Raw genomic sequence first — 14,206 nt, forward strand, 5'->3', positions numbered from 1 at the left:
TGTGCTTGCATCTGAAGAAGTGAGGTTCTTACCCACGAAAGCTTATGCTCCCAATACTTCTGTTAGTCTTAAAGGTGCCACAGGACCCTCTGTTGCTTTTTTCCAGCTATCTATATTTCCAATGATTGAATTGCCCATTACTAATACCTGTCTCTTCCTAATAACTGGAGTTCCCTCCCCCGGAGAGGTATCCTTAATGTGAGATGATACCGCAACATCATCTGGGAGGAGTGTCCCATCTATTGGATCGTTTCACTCTGCTCCAGTTGGATGTTCTCCTTCCCTGGGACTTTCATCCTCCTCAACAGCATAGAGGCTGTCAGACTGGGGGTGGGACCATTCTACTGTGTCCCGGAAAGTCTCATCTATGTACTTCTCTGTCTCTCTTAGCTCCTCCAGCTCAGCCATCCTGGTCTCCAAAGCCCATACATGGTCTCTGAGGGCCAGGAGCTCCTTGCACCAAATGCACATATACACCACCTGCCCATAGGGCAGGTAAGCATACATGCTGCATTGGGTGCAATAAACTGGGTAGCCCCCACTCTGTTGCTGGACTTCTGCCTGCATTCTCTTTTTACTCCTGAAGTTAGTACCTTTGCTGAGGTTTTGTTTATATCATGGGATGTTTTTGACTTTAAGTTTAAAACAGTTTAAGAAATGTTATGTGTATCTAGCCCCCCACTCTCCCTGTAAGCTCCCATGCAAAACTCCCCTGTTAGCTGCTCCTTTTTGTTAGCTCCTCTGGGCGCTTAGGAGTGGGCTTTTTAAAGCCCTAGTCTTCCTGAGTAGCCCCACCCCCTGGTTATGGGCTGATGGGTGCAAAAGGGTTTAGGGATTAATACCTCATTAAGAAGCTCTCAGCCTTGCCTAGCAGGCCACTAGGCTCAGCACCCACACGGGCAGCACACGGTCCCCCAAACAAACAGACCACATGGTCTATTTCAGTCCTGCAGCAAGCACACCACAACAAACACAAATACATACAACAGATAACAAATTTACCCCAAGGGTCACATAAGCGCTCCTCCTTCACCTGGAGAAGTCCCTTGCAAAATGGTTTGTGTGATGTGGGACCCCATATGTTGATTTTGTTGAAACAGATTCTTAATTCTAATGGCACCCAAAGGACTGCTAAAGCTGTCCCACAATTCCCTGTTGTTGTGCTTTATCAACTGAGTTTGTCTTAGCTTCCTTGGCACGTGTCATGTGGTAAAGAAATTGGCCTTCACATCAGCATATTTCCATGTATATTTAAAGCAGTAATGAAGGTTTTGCCTCCTATCAGAATTCCTCTCATAAACTGGAAGCTGAATTTAGTGCTGGAAAAGCCTTCAAACCCATGACTACCACATCCTTGTTTTTCCTTACTATGAAAGTACCTTTTCTTGTGGTAATCACTTGGGCCAAAAGGATCAATTTGTTAAATGGCCTTTCAATTAAGGAACACTTTCTTCAGACTTTTCCTGACAAAATAGTATTTCAAATTACTTCAAAATTCCTACCATAGCTCCATATCATCTTAACCAAAATAAATGTTTTATCCTTCTAACCCTAGAGGAGAAAGATGGAATTACCTCAGAGTTTGTACAGCTATACAGTTCTATCTGGACAGGACAGAATTCTTCAGAAAGTCTGATGCTTTGATTGTCTACTATGCTAGCAAGCATAAGCAGAGTGTGAATGAGCTATCCCCTAACATCTAGTGGTGAATGGGGGGTGGGGAGACTTCAGGAGCAGACCATATTTGCATAGACACACCTATTCTGCCTAGATGCTCAGCAGATAGAGCTGCTTTGCCAAAGTGATCCCTTTTAGTTGGTTTGGGGTTACAATTCATTTTAGTATTAAATGCAGGGATAATGAATTTTTGTTATCCTTATTGTATGAACAAAGGGCAGCAGAACTGTACTTAGCATACCATGAATGAGGTGGTCACCCTAAACTGAACCACACTTGCTAAGCAGGTGTAGGGATGCCAAATTCCCATATAAGGGAATAATTTCTGATTAAGCTAGAGGCTAAGATCAAGTGTAGGTAGTCTCTTGGTCTATCCAAGGCTATGATCAAGTGTCTTGATGTTTTTGGTCTTTTGGCCTCAAGATGAAAACCTTGCCTTTGTTTCTGGGACCTTGAAGTGAAAAAATTCTCTAAGTTATATCTTTTTTAGAAAGAAAAAAAATCTTGAGAATCTCTCATATTGTTAGGTAAGATCTTCCACCAGTTAAATACTCTTATTTTTAAAAAATGTCTACTATCTCTTTAGTCTGAATTTATTTAGACTTACATTCCCCTTGTGGGGGGCTTGTTCTGTTAGATTAAAAGAACTCTCTATGACAGACTGTACTCCTATGTATATCCTTTAAACAAAACCATGATAAATTTTGTACAAAGTATGTCTTGAGGTATTATTTAAAAACTCATAATCTACTGAACATTATTGTCCCCTCCCACACTCCAAACCCCTTGGTCCCAGCCCAGAACCCACACCCCCTCCCACATCCCAACCCCCTGCCCCAGCCCAGTGAAAGTGAGTGAGTATGGGGGAGACCAAGTGACGGAGGGAGGGGGGATGGAGTGAGCATGGAGGGATCTCATAGAAGGGGCAGGGCAGGGTCTGGGCTTCAGGGAGGGGAGGGGCAGGAGGCAGGGCAAGGGTGTTTGGGTTTGTGTGATTAGACAGTTGGCAACCCTACCCCACATATGTAGTGAACACACTACAAATGCAAAGAAACTCATGCCTAAGGATATCCCAGGCAAAACTGTCTGTGATGCTGAAATTAAGGTTGAGAGTAAAGAACTAGAGCTACAAAGGGACAGGCCTCACAACACTGACCATTGCAACAGTTAACTGATATGCACCCTGCAAACCAGTGGAATCCTTAGACCTAAATTAGGCACTCAGGCTCCCTATACAATGCATGGGGAGAGTTAGGTGCCTAAGCATGGGCTTCACAGAAGCCAGCATGCTGATCAGGGAGCCACCTAAGCTAGCCAGTGGGAAATGCTGAGGAAAGGGATGTGGCCTAAATACCACCTCACAAAAGGAGTTTCCCTGTGGGGGCTGGAGCACCCATGGGGAAAAATTAGCAGGTGCTCCGCACCCACCAGCTGCCAAGCTCCCCCCTCCTCGCCTCCTTCTCCCCCCACCTGAGCGTGCCACATCCCCGCTCCTCCCCCTCCTTCCCAGCACTTACCACAGTTCTCCCCCCCGCTGCCTAACAGCTGTTTGGCAGTGCTTAGGACTTTCTAGGAGGAACAGGGATGTGGTGCGCTCAGGGGAGGAGGTGGAGAAGAGGTAGGGCAGGGGTGGTGACTTGGGGGAAGGGGTGGAATGGGGGTGGGGCGAGGGCGGTGCAGGGGTGGGAAGAGATGGGCCAGGGGCGGGGCCAGGGGCGGGGGGGGGGTCAAGCACCTACCAGGCAGAGGGGAAGTCGGCGCTCCTGCCTGCTCTAATATGGAGCAGGGACTTGAAGTGGGTGTCCCACATCCCAGCTAACTGCCCTGGGCTCTTGGGTATTCTAGAACACACCACACCCTCTCTGTGTTTTGTGTCAGGCCTGATCTAGTGGACATATTCTGAGCATGCCTATTCGATTGGGCTCTGTAGGTGAGATAGACAGAGGCACACTTCGTTTGAGAATCCTACTGGGGCTTAGGTCTGAGCTAAGGCACTGAGCTACATGTGCATACCCACTGGAAAAAATGTAGCCACCTTGGGCACTTTGCTGGCAGAAACTATGTATCTGCATGAACAGTCAGCATCTGAACAGGGGGGTTGAGGATCTCAGGGGAGTTAGGTGGCTAACGTAGCAGTCTCTTTGTGGATCTAGCCCAAAGTACCTATTAGTAAAATAAGAGAAAATAACCGTTACAATAACTTTTGTAGCTATAAAAAAACAAACATTAAACCAGGGAAATTCAAAGTCAAGGTTAACTGAAATGTCTGAGTGGATGAAAATCTACATCTAAAGCACTAGCCACCTTCACTTTGTTCCTTGTAGTGCTTTCCTGAGGAAAAAAAAGAAGCTCTGAGATAAAAGTATCCATTCAAAGCAGTTTATTTGTATCATCACCACAAGTGTTAGCACCCAAAGAATGTGCGTATGGGGGAGCGCACATGCAAACATGCACTGTAAGAAGTGCAGGCCAGGCTGAGGCCCTGTTGTAATAAGTAATTCATAGATTCCAAGGCCAGACAGGACCATTCTGATCATCTAATCTGACCCCCTATATAACATGGGCAATAGAACTTCCCCAAAATAATTCCTAGAGCAGATCTTTTAGAAAAACATCCAATATTGATTTAAAAATTGTCAGTAACTGAGAATCCACCATGACTCTAGATAAATTGTTCCAATGATTAATTACTCTAACGATTAAAAAAGTTATGCTTTATTTCCTATCTGAATTTGTCTAGCTTCACCTTCCAGCCACTGGATTGTGTTATACTAAAGAGTCCATTATTAAAATTTTGTTCTTCCTGTAGATATTTCTACTCTGTAATTAACTTACCCCTTAACCTTCTCTTTGTTAAGCTAAATCAATTGAGCTCTTTGAGTCTATTACTAAAAGGCAGCCCTCTCCAATTTATCAACATCTTTCCTGAACTGGACACAGTATTCCAGCAGCGATTGCACCACTGCCAACTATAGAGGTAAAATAATTTCTCTGTTCCTATTTGAGCATCTGTTTATGCATCCCAGGATCACATTAGCCCTTTTGGCCACAGCTTTGCACTGGGAGCTCATGTTCAGCTGATTGTCCACCATGACCCCCAAATCTTTTTCAGAGTCGCTGCTTCCCAGGATAGAGTCCCCCATGCTGTAAGTGTGGCTACATTCTTTGTTCCCAGATGCATACACTTACATTAACTGTTTAAAAACACATATTGTTTGCTTGTGCCCAATTTACCAAGCAATCTAGATCACTCTGTCAGTGACCTGTTCTCTTCATTATTCATCATTTCCCCTATTTTTGTGTCATCTGCAAAATTTATCTTGATAATTTTGTGTTTTCTTCCAGGTTATTGATAAAATCCTTAAATAACATAGGGCAAAGAACTGATCCTTGTGGTACCCCACTGGAAGCATGCCTGCTTGATGGTGATTCCCCATTTACAATCATACATTGAGACCTATCAATTAGCCAGTTTTTAATCCATTCAGTGTGTGCCACAGTAATTTTAAATTGTGCTAGTTTTTTAGTCAAAATGTTGTGTAATACCAGTCAAATTCCTTAGAGAAGTCTAAGTTTATGACATCAACACTATTACCAACTAGACATGGAGCTATTGATCACTATCCGTTGAGCCCGATGATCTAGCCAGCTTTCTATCCACCTCTATCTATCCTCAGGCATGACATTTAATTGTGGTGAGCATGATTGATGTCTTTCCTGCTCCCAAAGCTTCTCATTCACATTAATGCTCACAAAGTAAAAAAAAATGTTTCATCTTTCCAAATCTGCAATTTTAAAAACATGTAAGAATCCATGGGACCATTCAATCTGTATACAAGGATTGGTAGAGCAGATTAGCCCAGGGTCCATCTGGTCCAGTTTCCTGTCTTGATCTGACCAGCACCATCAGCTTCAGAGACAGGTACAAGAAACTTCTGTAGCAGACAGTTATGAAATAAGCATCCCATAGAGGATGTTCCTTCCTAACCCTTCTCAGTTAGCAGCTGGCTTATTTACTGAAATATGAAGGTTCATCTCGCTCTCACTTTTCCCTACCAAATGTTATTGTGGATGTAATCATTATACCTAGGGACATCTAATTTTTTAAAACTCTTACTATGATCTTCACCTCAGGGATATCTTATGACAGAAATATCCACACGTTAATTATGTGTTAAGTAAAGCATATTTATTTTAACCAGTTTTCAATGTTTTGCCTTTCAATAGAATAGAATATCCCCTTCTTCAAATAAGCAAATAAAGGCACCTGATTTACCATCTTTAGACCATTCACTATTTTGTATATTTCTGACACATCCCCTCTTGTTAGTCTCTTCTATATACTAAACAGTCTCTCCTCATAAGAAAATATTTCCAAGACTTTAATCCTTTCCACTGCTCCTTCCAATTCTGTAAGATGAAAGGGGAACCAGAACTTTGCACAGACCTCTGTGCCTGGAATACCGTCACAGACACTGTATCATGTGGTCTTCAGTAAACTGACTCCCAATCAACATGCACATCAGCATAGTGATAGCGGGGTCATTTGGCACAAAAACACCAGCACTCACAGCATGGGTTTCTCATTCACCCCATCACTTCCAGATTGTCTATAGGCCTCGAATTCCACCACCATCCTTCTGGTGTGTGATGCATGGCCAGAAAGGGTTAAGCTTCCTGCAGGATAAATGACCCAAATTCAACCTTTAGAGACATGTTAGAAAAGTATGTAAATGGTAATTAGTGCCATTCCATGTTAGATAGGCTAGAACTTTGAAATGCAAACCTGTATTGTTAGAGAATTAGAGGTGATACTAATTGTATGTGTTTACTTATATCTTGTTAGATGTTAGCCATGTAAACAGACAGTTCCTGTCTATTACTATAGCTATTGATTCAGAGATCAAAAGGGAATATTAACATTTAGATGAATTTTGGGTGAAATAATGTCATTGTCTGTATGTCTCTTTAAAGTTTGTGAAAAACTGCCTAATGCATAAATTGCCTTATGTTAATCCATGTAGCTAATTACCAGTGATGCTTAGGAAACAGGTCTACTTCAGAGTCTGGATGATTGCCTGTTGTTCGCCTAAGGACTGTATGGTCAAAAGGCTGCTAGAAAACTATATAAAAGACTCTTGGGACCTGATCCTTTTTATCTCAGATCTGCTTGATGCTTCATGCAGGGGAAGCTTAAGTCGTAAAACTGAGATCTCCAGTCCCATCTGGATCACCCTGAATATGAACATTGGACTATAATCTGTGGACTAATTCTGAAAGAACTCTTTGCAGCTACAAAGCTCACCATCTCTACTATGAATCTGATCTCAGAACTGTACTCATGTCTGTATGTATACTGATCTTTTAACCAATACTCTCTCTCTTTTCTTTTTTAATAAATTTTAGTTTAGTTCATAAGAATTGGCTGTAAGCGTGTATTTGGGTAAGATCTGGAATATTCATTTACCCTGGAGGGTAAATTGTCTGATCCTTTGGGATTGGTAGAACTTTCTTACATGATGAATAAGATTTTTAGTAATCCTCATCATATTTGACTTGGGTGTCTGGGTGGAGGCCTAAGGCTGGGTTACTTAAAGGGAACTCCGTTGCTGGCTTCTGGGTAACTAGCAAGGTATTATAGAAGCTGTTTTGTGCTGGCTTGGCAAATTTAAGTATTGGAATATCCACCAGCTTTGGGGATTGTCTGCCCCATTCCTTACAGTTTATCCTATTTGAGTTACCACAATGTGGCTCCCCGTGACCTCCATCACAGGGTGAAACTAATCAGTGTAGCCTGAAATGTGCTGAATTTGGCTGGGAGGTTGCATCTTTAATGATAAATAACCTATTTCAGCTCTGGACCAAATGGTGGGCCAGATTCTTTGTTGCCATGGTCCTGGTGTTGTCATTTCCACTAGTAAAGTGGGTGTAAGCCAGTGCTATGCTGATGTAGTAGTGTTCACACCCACTTTGCACATGTGTAAATGACTGTACAAGATGCAGGACAATGGAGAATATGGCTTATTGTCTTTTGTGGAACCACTCTATCTGGATCAGCTCCACAAACACTATGTCTTGCTTGAAGCATTGATAAAAGCATTTATCTTTACGAAAAATAAATAATGCTACACCGATACATTTTTAAATTAATAAATATCATAGAACATATTTAGCAATACTCTTCACGGTGTGGCTCAGGGATATTGTTTAAATCTACAAACATTGAAATGCTGGCTGGATTATGTATGTCCTTTAACTGATGCACCAAGTCCTCTGTAGTGTTATGAAAAGAGCTGACATACATATTCCAAGCTTTTTCTGGAACTCCAGGATCTGGAAACTTGCGTTTATTCTTTAATCTTCTCTCCAGCTTTTTTCGTTTGCGCTTGAATTCCAAAATAGTTTTTGTGTATCTGTTAATGGTGGTGACAGAGGCAGCCATACAGCAAGCGAAGGAACCCCATGCAAGGCTGTCAACAAAAAGGCTTGTTAGAAAGTGACAGCAGTTTTGCATCCACATCATACTACTGTGTTTCCCAAATACATTGTAGCAAAAGTGATCAAGCTATCCATTTATTGCTATAAAGTATGGATTAAATGGGGGAACAGACTCCTAGTGGAAGGTTTTAACAGCTACTGTAGAACTACACAGCTCAAGATGAAGCAGAGTTAACTGAGTACTTAAGTTCAAAGCTCGCCTTCAACTGTATGAACATTAAACAGCATAGTTTTGTGTTTTAGAACAAAATGATTCTTGGCATAAGTGAGTATCTATGAAAGAAGGGTCCCTGCTGAAACAAGCTGGAGCATGCGGATAACTTATGTTAAGCAAAGCTATATCTTGCTAGAATTAAGTTTTAGACTCTAGAATGCATGTTATTTTCATTTTGTTTTGTGGAAGCAGAGAAAGAACTGACAGGAAGGGGATTGCAATGCATGACAGTTTATTAGCAAGAGTCAGGCTAACTGTAACTCTAATAACGTGAGATTTGTAGAAGCGAGGATTGTGTGAGGCGAGTGGGAAAGAACTGTGTGAGAAGTTGTTGCGACCTTGTGTAGATAATGTGTAGATAATATGGAATGTAGACTAGAGTCTAAATAAGTGAGAAAAATAAGATATCAGGATGACCTATATATAAACAAAATGCAGCTGTTGCTCATTACTGTCTGTAACAAAAGGCTTGCTGTAATTGTTTACCTGTAGAGAGACCTGCCTAGGAGGGGGAGACCCTGTGTCCTAGTGCACTCTCTCCCTCTATGCAATTGCTTGAGAAAATAAAGTATCTGACTTTGCTGCAACTAACCAAAGAGTGAGAACTGTGTTTTTCTTCAACAGTTTGTAACCCTTTCATAGCTCTTTCACTCTTTCTTGAAATCACTGAAATCTGTGTTTGTAATGAGGGACACTAACCTGAGCACCACCTGCTGCTCCATTTAGTACTGCAGGCCTTTTCCTGCTCCTGGTGCTCCCTGTAGGTTGCTGACCTCACTAGATAGGTTTTCAGTGGCTCAGCCCTCCAGACAAGTCACATAATCAAAAAGTAACTCCCTTCCAGGGGTTATAAAAGTTTCACAAGCTGTTAGCCCTCACCAGGGTATTCAGCTCTATCTCTAGGCCCTTTAAATCCCACCCTTAGATCAGGCTTCTAAAAAGCTATGTCCCCTTCTCACTGTTTGGGCCACTTTCCCAGTGGGGAAACCCAAGCCTGCCCACCACTCCAGGTCCTAAATCAGGGATCCTACACAGAGCAGCCACATGCTGCCTCCTTTAATTAGTTGCTGCTGTTTTTCCCTGGAATTCTTCCCACCTTGTCTATTTACCAGCACCTCAGGGTTACAGTTCTTAGGTTCTCTCTCTCTCTCTCTCTCTCTCTCTCTCTCTCTCTCTCTCTCTCTCTCTCTCTCTCAGGTCCAGTAAAAGCAGCCCTCCAAACACCCTGTGCCAGAGACTAAGCTGTTCAACCTTGCAGCTCCTTTTATTTGAGCATACTGGGCTCTGATTGGCTGCTTCGGTGTAGCCTTTCTAGGTAGGCCTGCAGGACTCACCTTCACTACTCCTTCCTGGGGCAGAGTGCAATGGGATTGCAGGGACTCCGGTCAGGGGACAAAGGGCCAGGTGCATCCTGTCACAATGTTCTTTGTTAATAAACTTATTCTTAGTTTTTACTACAAATCATTTCAGTTCTGTGTAGTAGGGTGGAGTGTATAACCCCAGCTGAGCTACCAAGCTGTTATCTATACTGGCTCTTTGGAAGCAGTGAACTCGGGGTTACCTCTATGAGTCTCCAGTAAGAGGAACTGGACACTGCAGGGGAGATGGTTTTGGGGAGAATTGGGACCAGAAGTGAAGTTAGGGTCACTCTGTAAGGAGTAACTGGGCTGGTGGAAGCCAGGGTGAGACCATTATGCTGTGAGCAGGCTCCTGGTGTCAGAGGTCTCAATCAAAGCTATACAGCACAGAAGCACCCAAGGTTAGAGGGCAAGAAGTGAAAGAACCCCTTACTAGGATGGATAAACCCCCAAAACATCATAGGAAGAGGATCAAATAACTTTTAAGACACTTTAACAGGACCACACCATCAGGTAAAAAACGTTACCTCCACTCCTGACTTTCACTTGGATTGGGCATCATTACCCCCTGCTTAGTGAGTGAGGTCCAATTTCAATTGAAGCATATGAAGTACAGTGCTGCTGCCCTTTACTCATACAATAAGGATAACAACATTTCATACTAAAGTGAATCTTTACACAAAATATCCAAACTTGACCACTTAGGCAAGCAGATTTGGCTGGTTATCACCTAGGCAGGGTCTATGTAAATACAATCTGCTCCTGAGGCTTTTCCCCCCAGTTCTTCACTAGACAGCAGGGGAAACTCATTCAGATCCTGCTTACATTCTCCTCCCAGCCAAGAATTTGTTGTCCTGGCAAATCACACTCCATATTGTACCGGGTCCATGAACTCTCCTCATAGAGTCTTAAGAAGACTACTATTGCTGATTCAAACCTGTGAGCTACATGTATCAGTTCTTCTCTAACCTCCCCAGGTGCTCATAAGTTAACCTGTTTACTGGCCTGATAACCTTATCCCTACTATTGAGAATAGTGATTGCAGGGTCAGTGAGGACTTCTCCTTGGCAAGGGATGGTAACAGTTCCATTGATGGTCCCTCAGACACTGGCATAGGCCTCTGCATCTCTTGCTCCAATAGTGGAGGGTCTGGAGCATCAGGGACACCTTCCACCTGTATGTCCCCCTGCCCAACAACCTGGCTGTATCATCAGAGTCCTGTCTTTTTTCAAGAGATATGGGAATGCTGGTGGGGCAGACTCATTGCCATAGGCTGGTTGCACTGGTGGAATGGGTGTGCTAGCAACAGGCCTAAATGCTTCTGCTGTGGGGTTTAAAGACAAAAAAGTTCAGTAGATAGAGACCAGAATCTGTTCTCCGTTCTAAGATACACCATGGTAGTGTCCTCCTCTTCAGTCTCACTCTGAGCCATGCTGAATAGGGGTGGGTTAGCCCCATGGGGCCCACTGCATGTGTTGGACAGTGGTTTTGGTCCAGCTCCTTTTTGCCACCCAGGTCCCCTGTCATGGCTCATTTTTTTACTACTACTACTTCTCTACTAGAAGGCAGGTCTTAGGGCCAATATTCATCCCCTTGCTCCACTCCTCTAACGTGTATACAGCCATTATAGAAAGTGTAGTTTCCCAAAAATATAACAAGATTGTTTTCCCAAATTAATGGTTTACTCAAAATGTATATAACAAAAGAAACCTTTTATTAAAGAACTAAACAAAGCATTAATTTGAGAAAACACTGCAACAATTACTTGAAAGTATACAACCAATAAATAAACCCCCTGCCCCACTATTGGGCAGAATCCTTTGGCTCTGTTTTCCACCTTGTGATGTGAAAGTCCAACAGATGGATGTGTCTCTAACATGCCATTCCCCTTTTTCTTCCACTGCATGCCATTCACGGTTTGTTGTCCAAGATCAGCAATGCCAGGGGGAGGGATAGCTCAGTGGTTTGAGCATTGGCCTGCTAAACCCAGGGTTGTGAGTTCAATCCTTGAGGGGGCCACTTAGGGATCTGGGGCAAAATCAGTACTTGGTCCTGCTAGTGAAGGCAGGGGGCTGGCAGGGCTGGCTCCAGGCACCAGCTTAACAAGCAGGTGCTTGGGGCAGCCAAGGGAGAGGGGCGGCACCTGCGGCAATTCGGGGGTGGCAGGTCCCTCACTCCCTCTAGGAGCGAAGGACCTGCTGCTGAACTGCTGCTGCCGATCGCGGCTTTTTTTTTTTTTTTTTTTTTTTTTTGCTTGGGGCGGCAGAAATGCTGGAGCCGGCCCTGGGGGCTGGACTTGATGACCTTTCAAGGTCCCTTCCAGTTCTAGGAGATAGAATATCTCCATTTATAAAATGTCCCCAGAGTCCAGGAGTGTATTTGGGTGGGTTTGCCTCCCAGCCCCAAAGGGAGAGCGTAGTTGAGTAACACCTCCACCTTTGCTCATCAACATCACTGCAGTTTCTGCCACGGTCATTCTACCCTCCCTGCTGCCTCTTTCTGCAATGCTGTGTTCTGATGTTCCACCACTTAGCCCAATTCTCACTGATTTCAACTTTCTGCTGATTTCACTGGGTAGCGGGGAACATCTCTGCTGTTAGCTCTTCTACATTGTCTTTTCACTGCAACACTATCTCCACAGGTGGGCTAAGAAGCTGCTCTAAAAGAGCTGAATATCAGTACATGCAGCTCTAATAATCACTAACAACAATTGAGTCTAGTCAGCTTTGCTTTTACACACTGGACAAGAGAGGATCAAATAAATCTAAAGACCCACTAAACAGAACCACACCACAAGGCAAGGATACCTGTGCCCATCTTCTCTAACTTTCACTAGGCTGTGGCGTCACTAGTCCCTGCGTAACAAGTGAGATCCAATTTAGGGTGACCCCCCTCAATAGGGCATGCTGAGTCCAGTTTTGCTGCCCTTTACTCATACAATAAAAAGAACAATATTTCATTGTCTCAGAATTCAATATTAAAGCGAATCTTTACAGAAACAGCAAAAATTGATCACTTTGGCAGCATATCTCTCTGCTGATTACCTAGGCAGAATAGGGGTGTCTATGCAAATACGGTCTGCTCCTGACATCCTTTCCCCCATCTTTTCCTCCTGCCCTAGATGGCAGGAGAGAGCTCTTACAGTGAGTAGCCGAGGGCTATAAAGCAGCTCAGCTGCACTGACAGGGAATGGGGCTCGGTGGCATGTTTCTGCCATTTACTTGCCTTCTCCGTCCCTGCCTCACAAAACTGACCAAGGAACTCCACAAGGGTGCAGAAGCGTACCACAAAAATTATTCCAGGGATGAGGAAAATACTTTACAATGAGAGACTTAAAGAGCTTGGTCTGTTCAGCTTATCAAAAAGAAGATCGAGAGGTGACTTAATTACAGTGTATAAGGGCTAGATCCAGGAACTTCGGCACTGCAATGCTGAGTGTTGCAACATCTACCGTTTAGGCATCCTGCCACCCAGTGCAATCCTCAGCCCCACGTTTGGTGCCCAGCATAGGAGATGCAAGACTCTTGCATCTGGGGAGGCTGGGCGCAAGTGCCAGAAGCTCCCTAGAAGTGGGAGGGGCCACTGGTACCTGGACCATGGACCCTCCCCCTGCTCCACCCTGAGCCCCAGCCACTTCTCAGCCTCCTCCCACCCGAGGCCCTGCCCATGCTCCACCCCCATTCTGCCCCGAAGGCTTGCCACCACTTGGCCTTGTCCCCTGAAGCTATGCCCCCACTCCACCTCTTCCCCAAAGACCTCCCCCTCACTGCCTGCTCCTGTCCACCACTTCCCTCAGGACTCCCCACCTGCTGCTCAATCCTCTCTTCCCCCTCCTCCGAGGAACCCCTGCCCGCTGCTCACTCCTCTCCTCCCCCTTCCCCGAGCCCCCCACCTGCTCCTTTCTGCCCCCTCCCCAAGGCCCCCTTGTCTTCTATAAATAACAAACAGAAGAAAGGGGAAGTTGATAGCAATGAATATAAAATATAAATCAGGAGCTAGGAATTGTAAAAAATTGATAAGTGATGCAAAGGGACAAAAAAATAAATCAATTGCCAGCAGCGTTAAGGACAATAAGAAGGTGTTTGTTCAATATATTAGGAACAAAAAGAATCCTGACAATGATATTGGTCCATTACTAGATGGAAATGGTAGAATTATCAATAATAATGCAGAAAAGACAGAGGTATTCAATTAATATTTCTGTTCTGTAGTTGGGGAAAAAAACAGAAGATGTAGCCATACCACATGATAATACTCTTTCCATTCCACTAGTATCGCTGGAGGATGTTCAGCAGAAGCTACAAAAGTTAGACATTTTTAAATCAGCAGGTGCAGATAACTTTAATCAAAACTGTTAAAAGAGCTAGCTGAGGAGCTTATTGGACTATTAATACTGATTTTTCAATTAGTCTTGTGTAGGCCTTGCTAGAGCCTTAAGCATAACTAACAGTGTGAACCA

General features: G+C 43.9%; 1 protein-coding gene across 1 annotated transcript in view; it reads right to left on the reverse strand.

The window, feature by feature from the left end:
- Positions 1-7,846: 7,846 nt before the first annotated feature.
- GSG1L2 (GSG1 like 2) overlaps positions 7,847-14,206 on the reverse strand; it is a 49,430-nt gene continuing 43,070 nt past the window's right edge. Inside the window, exon 5 of the mRNA XM_065416067.1 lies at positions 7,847-8,147. Within this exon, the coding sequence (XP_065272139.1) occupies positions 7,847-8,147 (301 nt within the window). The remainder of the gene's footprint in view (positions 8,148-14,206) is intronic.

This window comes from Emys orbicularis, chromosome 13 (assembly GCF_028017835.1).
Source record: "Emys orbicularis isolate rEmyOrb1 chromosome 13, rEmyOrb1.hap1, whole genome shotgun sequence".
Taxonomy (NCBI): Eukaryota; Metazoa; Chordata; order Testudines; family Emydidae; genus Emys; species Emys orbicularis.